The 15771-nt window shown below is 49.1% G+C and overlaps 1 protein-coding gene across 3 annotated transcripts in view; it reads right to left on the bottom strand.

Annotated features, from left to right (window-relative positions):
• Nucleotides 1-8417: 8417 nt before the first annotated feature.
• Nucleotides 8418-15771, bottom strand: part of ESYT2 (extended synaptotagmin 2) — a gene marked incomplete at its 5' end in the record, with an annotated part of 75513 nt that continues 68159 nt past the window's right edge. For 2 of the 3 annotated variants that reach the window (XM_082661629.1, XM_082661630.1), the window contains 5 exons: nucleotides 8418-11534; nucleotides 11623-11672; nucleotides 12036-12141; nucleotides 13112-13243; nucleotides 14637-14735. In XM_082661629.1, coding sequence (XP_082517755.1) covers nucleotides 11489-11534; nucleotides 11623-11672; nucleotides 12036-12141; nucleotides 13112-13243; nucleotides 14637-14735 — 433 coding nt within the window. In that variant the 3' untranslated portion in view covers nucleotides 8418-11488. The remainder of the gene's footprint in view (nucleotides 11535-11622; nucleotides 11673-12035; nucleotides 12142-13111; nucleotides 13244-14636; nucleotides 14736-15771) is intronic. The other variant, XM_082661628.1, reaches the window with a different exon arrangement.

The raw sequence follows: 15771 nt of genomic DNA, 5'->3' as shown, positions 1-15771 counted from the left end.
GAAACCACCTGAATTTCAAAAAGAATTTTTATCCAGTCACTTAAAATCATTTCTCGGTTTCCAAAAAACCTTTAGCCAGATACATTGAATTACTATTAATTATATCAGTTACTCTTTTATTTCAAGGTACTTTTGCCAATACAACTTCTTTTAAATAAAATCTTCTATTGCTTGCTTTATGTTTCTCTCACACCTTGAAGAGCTGCAGATGGCACTCACTCAGTTTATGGAAACAATGTGATCCATAAATCCAGACCTCACCGTTAAGCCAATCGGCCAAATCAGAATGAACTGTGTTGGAAAAAGCCTCGGGAACTGTTTATAAACAACTGAGGAATACAGAATGCATCTCTAAGATGGGGGCCATGGGTCCACTCGGACACCAGGGTCAAGCAGCAAAGGCCCCAGGCTCACCCCAGGCCTGTCCTCCACCTGGAGTCAGGGCCTGGAGGAAGACTGTCCCCAGGGGTCCAGCGTGAGCCCATCACCCCGCGTCCTGAGGCTTTGGGCTTTGCTGTGAGGGCCTGGCTGTGATGCAGGTGCCCTGGGCCCCTGCCCTGTTCAAGCCGGCCTCCACGCAAAGCTGCAGCCCACCTCCCAGCCCCGGTCCCCATGAGACCCCGTGCTAGCCCTTCCCCACCCACCCCAACGTCAGAAATCCTTCCGCTGTGCCCTGGAACCCCCAGGCCCTCGCCAGCAAAACCCTGTCCCCTCCTGCCCAGCCGCTCTCTGTGAGGATGCAGCCCTGCAGCTGCCTTCCCTCAGGCTGGAACCTTCCGGAGGGGATTCTGGACTAACTGGCGGTCTGGGGAGGGGGAGGGTGGTCACCGCCGGCCCAGTACAGTGCTGTCCAATGGCAAAATGACGGGAGCCACAGCTGCAGCTGTGACCCCAGGGACCTCACTAGCAAAAATGAAAACAAACAGGTTAAATGAACTTGACCACGTGCCTCATTAAACCCATGAGATCAAAATTACTGTCGTTACAACAACATGAAAGCAGAGCCTTTGGGGGTGGTCCTGGTCTGTCAGGAAGCTTGCGGCAGTGAGGCAGGAGGGCCCCACCGGGCGCGTGGAGAGGCCGGCCGTGTCCCCGGGCGGTTAGCGCGCCCCTCCGCCTCCCCCCACCCCGTCGCCTTTCCTCGCAGCCCCGGCTCCCCGAATGCCACGCCCCAGCTCAGGCCCCCCTCTTCACTCCGGAGCCGGTCACCCCGTCCTAGGCGTCCACTCCCGCCTCGGAACCCACAGCTGCCTGCACGCGCGACGGGCTGCGGGCGCTCACGCCCTCCCGGGCGCCGAACCTGCTCCCTTTCCTCCCTTTTTCCATCCCCGTGTCCACTCTTCCGTGGTCCTGTCTCCTGGGTAGAAAGGGATAAAACAAGGAGGTTCTGAAGCCACAGCCCAAAGGGGGCGGGCTCAGGGCTAAAGAGGAGTCACGTGCAGAAATACGTCCTTCTTTCTGTGATTTTATACTGTACTGTCTCTGTCACTAAAAGTTTGAGGCTGGGAAACGTGGATGTATTTGAACAACAGTGAAAGAAAAAGCAGAAGCAACTGGAAGCCGGATGCCCACCCTTGCCCTACCCTAGGGACTGGGCCCCAGACTGAGAGACCCGAGTGAAACACCGGGGGGGGGGGGGTGGGGGGAAGGGTGAAGACGGCGCCCCTCTGTAGGCGCCATTTGCACGCCCCCTGCCGTGATGACCTTGGGAAGATGAGGGGAAAGGGGAGCTGTCCGCCTTCATCTTCCTCCCGGCTCTGGGCACGGGGCAGCTCTTCCCGGGGAGGCCACCGCAGAGCTGGGTGGGGTCTCCTGCATGGGTCACTCAGAGGACAGCGAGATAGATGGCCCAAGCAAAGCATGCTCCGCCAAGCTGCCGTTTGGAATTTAGTGAGCTGCTTATGAGACCACGAACCTATACCTGTGCAGACCAATTAAGTCAGACGACTGGGGGACACAGCGAGCATTAGCGTTTTTAACGAGTATTAGGATCCCCAGGTGATCCTAATGTGCAGGTTAGAAGTCGATAGCAGAAAAGATGGAGAGAGAGAAAACCTGAGTGGCACGAGCATAGAACCGATAGTGCTGAGCACACAGTGAGCGAGCATGGCCTGGGTGGGGGAAAGCACCCTGCCAGCACCCTTCCCAGCCAGACGTCCAACACAGGACGTGATCACTGTGCCCTCAAAGTGCACCAGCACCGCCGAAACTGGACACAACCCAACGTCCACCAACAAATGGGCAAACAAGACGGGTCCATCCAGACAGCAGAATATTCGTCAGCCTTAGAGGGAACGAAGTTCTGACACAGGCTACAACGTGGATGAGCTTGAAGACACGATGCCCAGTGAGAGAAGCAGACACAGAAGGCTATACAGAGTGATTGCATTCGTACAACATGTCCGGAACAGGCAGATCCACAGACAGAAAGTAGGTTAGGGGTTGCCGGGGCTGACAGATACGGGGGTGACTGCTAGTGGGTGCAGGGTTCCTTCTGGGTGATGAAAATGAACGAGATCAGACAGTGGTAATGGTTGCACACAACCTCATGAACATACTAAAAACCAGTGAATTGTACACTTTAAAAGGGTAAATTTTATAGCATACGAATTGTATCTCAATAAAGCTGTTATAAACAAATTTCACCAGCGTGAGTACCAACACAGATATGCCAAGCTGGGGATTTGAATCCGAGTTAACTGGGGTGGGAAAGCAGGGCTGGTGTGGGAATATCTGCACAGCCCACACCCCTGGGCAGTGCTCACGGGCAGCAGGACGTTGAGGAAGCCTCCGGAAGGGAGCCGCACCCGGCAACCGCTCAGGCTCTCTGGAGGTGGGGACGGGTCCCGCGTGCACCCAGGGGACCAGGGGAGAGTGTTGAGAAGGCAGGAATACGAGCTGGCCCCAAGGCCACCGTGGATCTGCCTGTTCTGGACATTTCCTAGGAATCACATGCTGTGTGGCATTTTGTGTCTGCTTCTCTCACTGCACAGCAGATGCACGGGGTGGCCAGTTCCCGGGAGGTGGGAAAGGGGCCCCTGAGCACTGCTGTTCCTGCGGGGGCTCCTCCATGTGTCACTCACACTCAGCTAAATCTGCCAGCAATTTCTATGAAATACTCTACCTTAGTCAGGAGCAGAGCCCTCTGCATAGCGTTTTGTCTGCATGAAAGTGAAGATTGCCTTTCACAGCCTTTTCCAGGAATACACATGTTAAGAGCACCTATAGTAAATGGCTCAGAGGTTAGTCTTGTCTTATCCAAATTAACATTAACTATCTATCTTGTTAAATCACTTTATACCATATACTCTGTTTATCTTATTTCTATTGGATATTTTCCTACAAGTCCATTTGTGAAAGAGTAAAGAAACTATAATTATTGGCTGCTACTGAAAAATTAAATTCAAGGGATGGTCTAAATATTTTTGTGATATTGAGATAGTTTAGTAAAATAATAACTGAAGTAATGGACCATCAACCCATTTAATCTTGTGAGAATAATTCTACTGCAAGTATTTTGTTGTGTTTTGATTTGGCTATGCCTCTAGTTTAGAAGAAGCCTCCTTATTTGGCAAGTTTGTCATCCTGAGATGCCTGTAAGGCACGCTGGTGGGGCTTACCTGGCTCTGGCAATTAGCTACGAGATCCTGCGCAAATCATTTTCCTTGAGAGCCTGGCTCCTCGCCTGGAAAATGGGAGGCAGAGCTGTAACAACTAGCAGCTCCTTCTGGCTCTAAAATACACGCAGAAATGAATGAAATGGCTCCTTACGGGAACCTTTAAAAGCCGCAAGGCATCACAGTGGTGGCAGCGCCACCTGGTGGGACCAAGGCTTCTGAGGGAGAGGAGGCGTCAGTCACCAGCCCAAGACTGTCAGGTGACTCCTTTCTCGCAGGATGACACAGACATGAGTGCTGTGGGTTACGATGCGCAGTGAGTGCATGCTTCTGCTCACTTCCCCTGCTCCTAGCAGCTACGGGAGATAGGATGCAAACAGACAAAACCGAAAATGCATCTCTGTGCCAGTGAAGCATAAATGGTTCAAACACAAATGCAGAACAAGGTCCTGAGGCCACAAGGGTGCAGGCCACGGACAGGCAGGTGCAGCAAGTGAGGTTCCTCGGGCAAGTGGGCTGGGCATGCCCCACGGAGGACCGAGACCAGGTCTGGGCTGTCTGCTTGCAGCCAAGGGCCAGGCAGACCCACCTGCCCAGGAAAAGAAGCAGAAAGACTCAAAACCCAGTGCCTCTGGCACAGGAGCCACAGACCCAGACACAGCTCCCGACCAGCAGCCACATCAAGTCCCTCTCTCATTTGGTCGCAGGAACTATCTCAAAATCTCAACTCTCCCCATGGAGTGGGGTCTCAGAACATCCTTTAAGACTTGCTCTGGACCAGGGGCCAGGAGGGCAAAGACAGGGGCAAGGGGATGAGCTCAATCTCCCCCCAAAGAATCAATGTCGTGTAGACATCTTCTCTGACCTCAGTGCAATTAAATTCATAACCAACACCAAAAAGGGGGGGTGGGGCATCATGCTTTGAAACTTACTCCTTGAGTTCTATGTAACTCAAGGAATAAAGAGTAAATCTCAATAGAAATTAGAACATGCCTAGATCTAGACGGAAGTGTGTACTTACCAAAACTTGGGAGGTGAGGCTGGAGCAGGATGTAGAGTAAAATTTCTAGCCTTAAATGAACGTAATTGTTTTAAAAGAAAGATGGAGGGCTTCCCTGGTGGCGCAGTGGTTGGGAGTCCGCCTGTTGATCCAGGGGACGCGGGTTCGTACCCTGGTCCGGGAGGATCCCACGTGCCGCGGAGCGGCTGGGCCCGTGGGCCGTGGCCGCTGGGCCTGCGCATCCGGAGCCTGTGCTCCGCGGCGGGAGAGGCCATGGCAGTGAGAGGCCCGCATACCGCAAAAAATAAATAAATAAATAAAAATAAAAAATATGAAAGATGGAAAATAAGTTTGATGTTCAACTCTGTAAACCAAAGAAGACAGAAAGGGAGGCAAGAGCAGAATTTAATACAAAAACAAAAATAATTGATATAATAAAATAATAAGCAAGGTCTTTACAAAACTAGTAAGATAAGTGGATTTCTAGCAAGTCTAATCAAGAAAAAAGTAGAAGGTACACATAAACAATGTCAGGAAATTAAAAGGAGATGCAGCTACAAATATAATAAAGATATTAAATTCATAAGAAGTAGTTTTCCAATAAATTGGAAAGCATGAGGTAGATAATCTTCAAAACTGATTTGATAAGGAATTGAAAATAAACTAATACAAAATGTTAAAATGAATGGGTAATCAAAATCTTCTTAAAAGACATCAGGCTCAGAAATTTTTATAGGCAAATTTCACCAAATTTTTAAGAAACAGATGATCACTGTCTTATGCAAACTGTTTCAGAGACTAGAACAAAAGGAAGAAGTTTCCCTCACAGGCCCACATTCTGAACAACCACATGCACCCAAGCCGCGCCTTAGGCTCTACTTTCAGGGGGATCCAGGCTGAGACCCTGGGCTTGAGAAGATGGTCTTGGAGGAGCTAAACATACACGTGCATACTTACACATAGACACGTGCACACAACATGCATATGCACACACAGTACATACATGCACACACACTAGGCACATGTATGCACACTCAACGTGCATACGCAACACACATATGCGTGCCCACTCCTGCATGCATGTATGATGCACTTGCTCCAGGTCACATGGGGCGGGGCGGGTTGAGTGTGGGAGCCTCCATGCTCCCAGCGTGACCTGGGAACCTCGCTCTTAGCCCCTGGGCCACTCCAGGTAGAAACAAGGGGACATCTAACGAGACGTATGGATGCAGAGACATCCATCCCTTTAGTCGTTCTTACAGGGCAGGTGGGCCAACAACAGTGAAAAAAGAGAACCTGGGGATACCCACACCCTTCTTCATTCTGAAGGACTCTTGTTGGAGGTGGGGCTCTTCCACCACATTGCATCGTCACCCCCGTCCCGGCCTCTGTGGTTTCAGGTAAGCAGTCAGCAGTATCTCATCGAAGAATCCTTGTGGGAGATGGTCTAAGATTGACTTTCCACCCTTTGGCTGAAATGTGCCTGGCGTGGGCCTCTCTAAGTTTATCCCACCTGGAGTCCATTGTTTCTTTAATGTGTAATGTTTTCCATCAAATCCGAGCATGCTTGCCCATCATCTCCTAAATGTAATTTCTGGCCCTGCTTCCCCCTCCCCTCTGGGACTTCACTGTGTGTAAGATGGTGCCCTGTTCATTCTTCTTCATTCTGTTCTTTTTGTCCTCAGATGAGATCATCTCAGTGACTCATCTTCAAGTTTGCTGATTCTTCTGTCTGCTCAAATCTACTGTTGAACTTTAGTGAAATGTACATTACACTTACTGTATTTTAAACTCCAGAATTTTTATTTCCTTTTGATAATTTTTGTCTTTATTGCCATTCTCTATTTTGCTGAGAATCATTCTCATACTTTCCGTGAATTCTTTGGACACGGTTTTCTTTGAACATACTTACATAATAGCTGATTTAAGGTCTCCGTCTACTTACATCTGGGCTTCCTGGGGGCACTTTCCATGACTGCTTTTTCCCCGTGTGTGGCCCATACTATCCTGTTTCTGTGAACGTCTCATGTTCTGTTGTTGTTGAAAACCGAACATTTAAAATAATACCGTGGCAACACTGTAAGAGCCCTCTCCACAGCTTAGATATTTTTCGCTTAGTAACCTTCTTGGGTGAGTCCCCTAAAAGCTATATCCTTTGCTCTGTGCTGCCTCTGAAGTCTCTGCTCAGTTAGCCGACCTGGTCAGCTAGTGACTGGGCAGAGGTCTCTCTAGTACTTTGGACTCATCTCCCAGTATCTGCTGAGGGCTGGTGTGTGTTGGCGGGGGGGGCGGGGGGAGTCTGTTTTCACATCCCCTCATGCGGTTGACACCTCTGCCGCAGCCTTCACTTCCTGCTTGCACGGTGCCTCAACACCAGCTGGAGGTGACAGGTCCGGGCTCACTCGCACAGGCCTTTCCTGGACACGTTCACAGCCCTGCACTTGCACATCTTTCTAGAGCCCCAGGAATGCCAGTTTTCCCAAGCCCCTTTTGGACATCAATTTCCCACGTTTTCCTTTAAAATTTTTTGGTCAGCCTCCTGTTGTCCCAACTTGTATCGCCATCCCAGGGACCTGATGTGTTAAACAACTGCCACTGTTTGTTTTCCACATGGTTTCCCCAGGAGCCAGCTGAGCCAAACAGAGGCAGATCTCTGGGGACGGGGCTCTTGGGAAGCGATGAACCCACCCTGCCCGCTCCCAACAGCTGCAGGTTTTCACTGCTATTGTGGTTCCAGGGCTGCTGTACTCTTTTCTCCATTATATTTTCTAGTCGCTATCAATGTTAGTGTATAAACCACAGAAATTTGTATGTTTTTATAACTGACCCTTTATTAAATACTTGTTCGATTCAAAAGTTTTCAGATGATTTTCTTAGGTTTTTCACACAGGCAATCTCATATTTGAAAATGACCTTCTTTCCGAATACAAAATTTATAATCTTTTTCTTTCCCTATCGTATTGCCCAGGATTTCCAGATTAACACTAAATACAGACAGACCTCCTGGCTCATTTCCCACTTTTCTGCCTCAATTGTTTCTCAATTATTTCTCAGACTATGGCCTTTGTCTCAATAGGGTGTACTCTTTACTATGTTCACCAGCACCTTTCTCTTTAGCCCGAACTAAGAACTATCAATAGGTGCCCACCTTTCCTTAAATGGAAACTTGTTAGGACAAATTAATGTTATTTAAGGTCTGCCAGGTTTATTCATCCTTTATTCAACTGATATTCATTCACCAACTGTGTGCTAGGAACAGTGATAAACAATTGGAAAAGATTTAAGTAACACCCACATAACCTCTGCTTTGGACACTTACAGTCCAGGCGCGAAATGGTTTTAAATAAAGCTAAACTGGGATTATGCTACTGTGATGGTGCTGAGTGAGCTGATTAACAGGGAGGCTGGCGCTAGACTCTTGAGACTCGCCTCAGTCACCCCGACCATCGGCAGGGGATGCCAACAGCAGTGGCACCTCTAGTGGTTCCCCTCCACTCGTTCAAACCAGACCCTCTTTCATTCCTTCTCAGTGCTCTGGTTTTCAAGACTGTTTTTTCTACTCATGATTATCTTTCAGAAGAGCTGTTTTCAAAACTCAGAGTCTGAGGTAGGCAGAGAATAGTCAAATTAAGATGGAAACAAAAGGAGTAATATCAGTGCCCTGAGGTAGTTCTTCTGAAAATGAAAGAATTAACAACTAGCAAATATAAATACTATACTGTAACCACTTTTCAAATTATCTGCTTCCACACTAAAAATTTTACTCCAAAAGACAAAGAAAGAACAAATCACAAGTGAGCTAACAGAAACGTTTTATTGAATAAACACATGCACTGTCGTGTAAAATTAGCTGAGTGGAAAGGGCATTCTACAATAAACCTTCTGCTGTGTTCCATCCACAGCAGGCCATCCAGCTGGACTGGAGTTAAAGCAACAACCACAATATAAACACACACGCTGACTGCATCTGGCTTCAGTGCTTGACAAAGGAGGGCTGACCTCTGGATAAGGAAGAAACTGTGGTGAATTCAGCTGCAAGGCTCCTTCTGTTTTAACCTGAAGCAACTGCCTCACACTTCCTACTTTAAGGCACAGGATAAGCAACAAAGTAACAATTCAAATTAACCAACGCTAATTTCCCCTCCATTGGTTTGGCTCCAGGTAGAAAAGCTAAAGTTCCCTTTTCCCAGATGAATCAATTATTCAGAACCACCGGCCATGAAGGTTTTGAGAACGGAGTGTCCATCGCCAGGATCCTGGAGCCCGGCGGAGGTCTGGCCTGATACTGATTCTCAGCTGCCCAACTGGACACAAGAGGTTCCCAAAACACCCATCGGCCATCAAGACAGAATCCCACCTGGGAGGTGTTTCAGTGACCTCAGAGTCATCGCTTTCCTTTCAAAGAGAATGGAGCTGTTTGCTGGGTCTGTGTCCAGCCCCACGATCCACACAGAGGGTGGACATCATGCTGCTAATTGGCTTTGTTTGGGTTTTGTACCTTTCACGGCATTTATTTTGCCTAATTGCTTAACTGAAGTATTCCACCATGTAAAATACACATTGAACAGGTGAACCACGTGGCTACAAAACCCAAAAGCTGGGGATGTTGGTAGAAATCACTGGTATGCTACATTTCAGTGAGTGTTTCTCCTGTCTTAGAAATATGCCAGGAGCCAGGGGTCCCCAACCCCGGGGAGGAGGACCGGTTAGGAGCCTGGCCTCACAGCAGGAGGCGAGCGGCGGGCGAGCGAGCGAAGCTTCACCTGCCGCTCCCCGTCGCTCCCCATCGCTGGCGTTACCGCCCGGGCCATCTTCCCCCACCCCACCCCCAGTCCATGGAAAAACTGTCTTCCACGAAACCGGTCCCTGGTGCCGAAAAGGCTGGGGACCACTGCCAGAAGCCCTGCAACAAACTTTTTTTTTTTTTTTTTTTGGCTGCACCGCGTGGTTTGTGGGATCTTAGTTCCCCAGCCAGGGATCGAATCCGGGCCCCTGGCAGTGAGAGCGTCGAGTCCTAACCACTGGACCACCAGGGAATTCCCACAACAAACCTAATTTTTAAAAAATCTCCAAAGATCTAGTATCACGGGCAGGCAATTAGATTTAGGAATTACCTGTCTTCCTCACGCTGCTGCAGTACCAGAGTTAGGTGTTTCCCGAGCACACACCCCTGAGTGTCACCACGTTCGTAAGGCCCTCCCGCGCTGACAGAGGAGATGGTCTCTGCTGGGGCTTCGGAGAAGCTTCATGACCCAGGAAGCTGCGAGAGCACCGGGTCTGCACGACTGCATGAGACGTACCGCAAGGCTACAGGCCCCATCACACGCACACCCAGGGTTCAAGGTGTGCGGTGGACACCACTGAAACCCGCCAGAGGGCAGGAGCAGCGGTGGAGTCCACACAGGCACTTGGGCAGGCCGGTCACGCCCAGGAGTCCATGGCGGGGGCCCTAGTGAGGTCTCTGACTCAATCTCACAGCTCTATTTTCCCCGGGATTACTACGTAGCTGTAGGGTGCCCTCTGGCTAAGGAAGTCATTTGCACCACACGTCTCAGAATCCTTAAAGCTCTTTCTGCACACGTGCACCCTGTGCTCGGGTCATGCACAGCTGCCGCACGGCTATGGAGCCTCACCTTGTAAGAGGCTTGCGGCCTTTAAGTATCTAAAACATGCTTTTCATAATCTAAGAAGAAAAATATTCCCAAATAAAAGTTGTATAGCAATATTCCAATACTGAGGTCAGTCATGGCATAAAGTGAGGAAACCCAGTAAGGGGTTCCTTACAACCAGCAGCCGCTGTGCCGGAACCCCGGGGCTGCGGTGGTGGCTGGCGCCGGCTCGGGGGCTCTGTCCTCTGTGTGCCTCACGCTGACGATCACGGGCCGGCGTCGGCTCCCGCCGCGACTTCCTAGCTACTCACCCCGACCTACCTCACAGCCTCTACGGGGACAACGTGAGTTTGTCTTTCTTTTCGGGCTGAAAAACACTGTAAATTTCACAACAGACTAACTGCTAACATTTAAAATCCGTCTGTATTACATTTCAGGAAAAGTATGATTATGTATCTGCACTGTTTCATGAATAAGTTACAACAAGCAACTAGAAATAAACTTAAGACATTCCATTTTATGTAAGAAATTTCAGATTAGTGCACTATGATTTATGAACCATGACAACTCTCTTAATATTTTATATAACTCAGTTATGTGACATTTTTCCTGATAAGCACTTCAACTGACTTCTCAATAATACATCTTTATATTTATGAAAGTGTAAATACTTTGAATACATTCTTTCATCATTCATAATGGGCAGAAATATACTAATATTTACTAATCTTTCAGCTTTTCTTTTTAAAAAGAAACACCAAAAAATAGGTCACTGAGAGCTTTTTCCTGCAGAGACAAAAACGGTTATTTGTCATAAGAATTTAATAAGTTTTAGAAGAAAAAAAATATATATTTCCTTGATCCATTTTCTTCTGAATTCAAACCAGCATGTAGAGATTATAAAAAATAGTCTATTTACACAGCATAGTGCACCTCAGTGATATACAAAACAAAGCAATAAAAAAGCACAACCATATATCGGCTTCCTAGGAGAGACAACTGACATACAGCTTTATGCACACAACGGTTGACCACTATCCTATGCACGCCGAAAAAACTGGTCAAATACTAGAGGAAATTAAACATACAAAACTTAATGCTAATAATGGCCAAATATGCCTAAAACGTCAATGTTTTATAAAACCACTAAGGGACAAGTAACCAAGTACATGAAATTATAAAAAGAGCATGGGTGCGTCTGTGTGGGCTGCGTGTCGGCACGGGGCTGGCGGATACAGCGGGGGCTCCTCGGCCAGCGCAGCCTACGTCACCACGTGGGGCCTCGTCCCATCCTCCGTGAGGTCGTACCTGAGACACAGGAAGACACACGGTCACAGGGGACGCGCTCCTGAATGGACGCACGGGGCTCTGCGTCTGTCTGTTGGGGGGCACTCACCACTGGGTCCAGCCTTTGGCGAGTTCTTCAGATGCCAGACCGACCAGGACCTGTGGTGAGAAAAGGCCTGCAACAGTGGGTTTCAGGCCTCTCACCATCGCTTCCGATCTTCTCTGGCAACACACTCTCCCTCATTTTCAGCCTCTCACTTTTCAACTTTTCTACCCTTATGATCCACCCATGACCTATACGGTCAATTATACCCAAGAGGCCCTTCCTGTATCCAACAGTCCTGACAGGAAGTTATCACAAAGTACCAGGGGGGATAATTCACATTGATACCAGCTCACAAACCACTCACAGCAGCTTAGCTGACGTGGTTTATCCACGTACATAAATCTAGTCTGAAAAGAGTACTCTGGGTTAAGTGTTTAATTTTTACAAAGCGTAGGATTTTTTTTTTTCGAACTTACTTTGCCGAGAAGCCCTTTGTCTTTGGACAGGAAGCCACCGCTGTTCTTCACGGCCACGTCCAAGGTTCTCCTCTGCACGTCCGGCAACGAGACACTGAAATCAAAGCTGAAGTGGAAAACAGAGGATCATCCTTAAATTTCTCCATAATTTTGCTCTGTTTTACCGTAACTAAAAAATGACATTGCTGCTTATGAGACCATTCCAAATGTGATGTTCATTTTTTATTATAAAACTGATCTCTCCTGCTAGATGTTTGGACCTGGCCCTTCAGGAAGACTCAAAGTGTTTTTTTTTTCCATTATTCTCTAAACATAAGAGGAGACTGGAATCCTAAACATGCGAAAGGCTGACCCTGTGGCTCCCCCGTGTGGACACAATGCCTGACTCCCGGTGTAAAACGTGGGCCATGGTGTGCGACACACTGGGGGGCCCAGGGCAGTCCGCTCCCCCAAAGAGGGTGAGCTCCAAGCCTGCAAGTGAACAGAAGTGGGGTGTCCGAGAAGCAGCCTCACAGAGGAGGGGATCTGCAGGCACCTTCTGGAGCCTGAAACCGGATGCTGCAGAACAAAAGCCTCCAGAAGCGAAGGTGGCAAAGCAGAGGACAAGGTCGGAGGCCTTGTGGGGACACGGGGACATGTGGACATGGCCGGCCTTCCCAAGAGCGAGCAGCCTGAACCCCAGGTTTGCAGGAACTCTTAGAGGCTGCGGCTGAGCCAGACACCCACACCAGGACCGGGTGCCTGCCCATCGGTTTCTCATCTCCGCGTAAATAAAGTCACTGGTGAGAAGCCATGATTAAGTGACTAGTAACTGAGTTAATGGATATCAACACCATTCAACTTACTATTTCTCCACATGTGCACAGGCCAAGGCTGGTGGAGTGTGGCCTGAGGATTCACGATGTGATGCTCAAATGCCTATTTATTTATTTATGTTAACAAGTTTATGACCGCTCTTCGGGAGGCGTTTTTCACTCATGCTCTCACTGGTGTAAATGCCTCCATCATTCCAAGGCACCACCAGGCCTTCCTTGAGTGGTGAACACAACTGTCTACCCCACTGAGTGGACGCGTACCTCTGATCAAACACGGGGTTCAGCGTTTTCTTTGACACGTGTGTTTTTCTCCTTCCTGACCTCCTCTTGTCTGGTAACAAATACAGGCGGACGTAGGGATCAGAGCCGTCTTCAGAGAAGGCAATGAGATTTCTTATAACACAAACCAGAGAATGCTCGGTATTAGAATCTACCTAAGATTAGATACCTAATTAGATACCTAATCTATCTAAGGAGCACCGCACTGGAACTTACTACCTGGTTTTACTTGCATCCCGTGACTGCCTCCTTCCCACGCGCACTTCAGTCAGCGGCTCTGCAGAGGTGGCCTCTGCCCCGTTTCCTGCGCCCAGGGTTTGGGGGATGTTCTGACCCGCAGAGAATCACCTTTCCACACTGCTTCACTGTCCCCTCCCAGTGAGGGGACGCAGCCAGCCTCGCGGGAGACCCCTCCCCGGCTCCTGCTCAGGCCACGGACCCCACCCTCTGCCCTTCGTCCACCCGAACGCTTCACAGACACAGGCCCACCTCCTTCACGCAGCTTCATGCTGCTCTCGTCCTCGGACAACTGGGCCAAACACGCTAGTATTTAATTACAGCCGACCCTTGAACCACGTGGACGTTAAGGGCTCCAACCCTCCGCATATGTGGTTCCGCATCCTTGGAGTCAACCAACTGCAAATCGTGTAGGGTGGTGGCATTTACTACTGAAAAGCTCCTCGTGTAGGTGGAGCCATGCCGCTCAAACCCACGCTGTTCAAGGGTCAGCTGTCCCTGCAACCACTTCCAATTGTTCACTTGTTGATGGACCGAAAGCCCACGAGGGAGAGTCCTCTGAATCAGACTGCTGCTCCGGAATCTCACATAGTAATTATCTCAGCAGCAGGAACATAGAAGGTGCTCAATAAATAGGTAGTGAAGCGAACTCGACATTTATATAATCATGTTTCTGAACGTTACTAATTTTACTTTCCTGTTTCCACGTCTTTTTATAACGTCCAAATATTTCTACCACATATCTCCATCACAGCTACTAGTGAGACAATCAAGTCACATAAAGGAAAATAATCAGCGCCACAGCATCATCAGTCATCAAACACAAACTGAAGCAACACCGTCACATCACGTTATGTTTACTGAACCAGTACCAACCGCCCTGCTTGTGGGGAAAAGAGCTCGTGGGCTCTTCCCGAACAACTACAGCTATTCCTGTCACCATCCCACAGACTTGCCTGAATTCTCTGAATTGTTATAAATCCACTCCTGGAAATTGAATCCCCAAAAGACACTTCACTAAAAGAAAACTATGCTTATTATCATGTTGTAAACGTTCAACCACAGGGAATGTTTTATGAACTGCAATATGGCAGTTTAAGGGAGTGTTGGCAAAGCAACCAAAACGGTTAGTAACAGAAAATGTTATGAAACAAGGTTAAGAACCTGAAAACCAGGACTACGGTATCTAACTGCAGTATTGCCTACTTGCTCTCGTCTGTAAATGAAACAAACTGCTGTCCGTGACGCGAGAGCCGAGAGCCCGGCTCACCTGCAGGAGTGCACGACCACCACCAGCTTGTTCCTCTGCGAGCTGTGCCGGACGGTCAGCTGGATCTGCCCCAGCGGGGACTGTCCCAGGGTCGTCCCACTGAGGAAACAAAGCCGAGAGTGAGAGCACTCCTCAGACAGCACAGCGGCTGTGAGCACGTTCATTCACTCAGACAAGCGGGAAGCAAAGCACCCACGAACATGAACCTAGTCTGAACTTCTGGGTATGAACGGACCAGCTGGATTCATACTTCCTCCGAGGGTTCAATATAACCCAATTGCTGACAACCATGTAGCCCAAAGTGAGAACAAGACACAGGCTTCTCCTTACAAGCATCCACTCTTCAGAGTTTCTGAAGCTATGTCTACCCTAGAACTGCCCAAATCTGCACTCCTTTCTCAGAGCCCCTTGCTGTGCACCTCACGGGTCGTCTGATGAGGTCACACCCCCTCCCCTCCATCCCCATCTCAGGCTGAGGCACCAGCTCCAGGACAACCAATGACGGCTCTGACTCAGCTCTGAGATCTTCTCGGTTTCTCCTCAAATTTAGCTCCTGGGAAAAACTGGTTTCTTATTTAAAATTCTATTTCTTTCTAGAGCAAGGGAGAGACAGGGATTGCTTCCTTTCTCCTGAAATTGCAGCCACGAGCAGAGCTGCTCTGCGCATGGGTTAAGGCCGCCTGCCCCGGCTGAGCCCTGGGCCACAGGCTCCACACCTCGGCCTCTGCTCCGTGCTCAGCACACCGCAGGGCAGCAAAGAGGAGACCGCCCCAAAGGGCAACCCACTCCCCCTGCTGAGAGGAAAAGGCTCACGTTAGGGTAACTGCAGACTTTGTCCTTATCTAAGGAAACCACGGACACGCCCATGACTCAGGGGGCATAAGTGAGAAATCCACACAAACATCCACAGACAGACAAACCCGCTGGGCGGTGAGATGGGTGGGGGCCAAGCATGAAAGAGCAGGGCCTGTTCTCATGTGACAAACGTGTCCAGCTTCCGCCAAGCCTTTCCGCGTCAGGTCAGCTTTAGACTCTGCCTTCCTGGTCTGAGGATCCCCCCACTGTTCCTAAGCTTTAAATAAGCCAAATACTAGGCCCTGGAAAATGGCAGGTTTACTTTGAAAGCCAAAGGCTC

Source organism: Grampus griseus, assembly GCF_964374135.1.
Source record: "Grampus griseus genome assembly, chromosome: 9".
NCBI lineage: Eukaryota > Metazoa > Chordata > Mammalia > Artiodactyla > Delphinidae > Grampus > Grampus griseus.
Note: the sequence above shows the minus strand (reverse complement) of the source record. Positions and strands in the feature narration are given on the sequence as shown.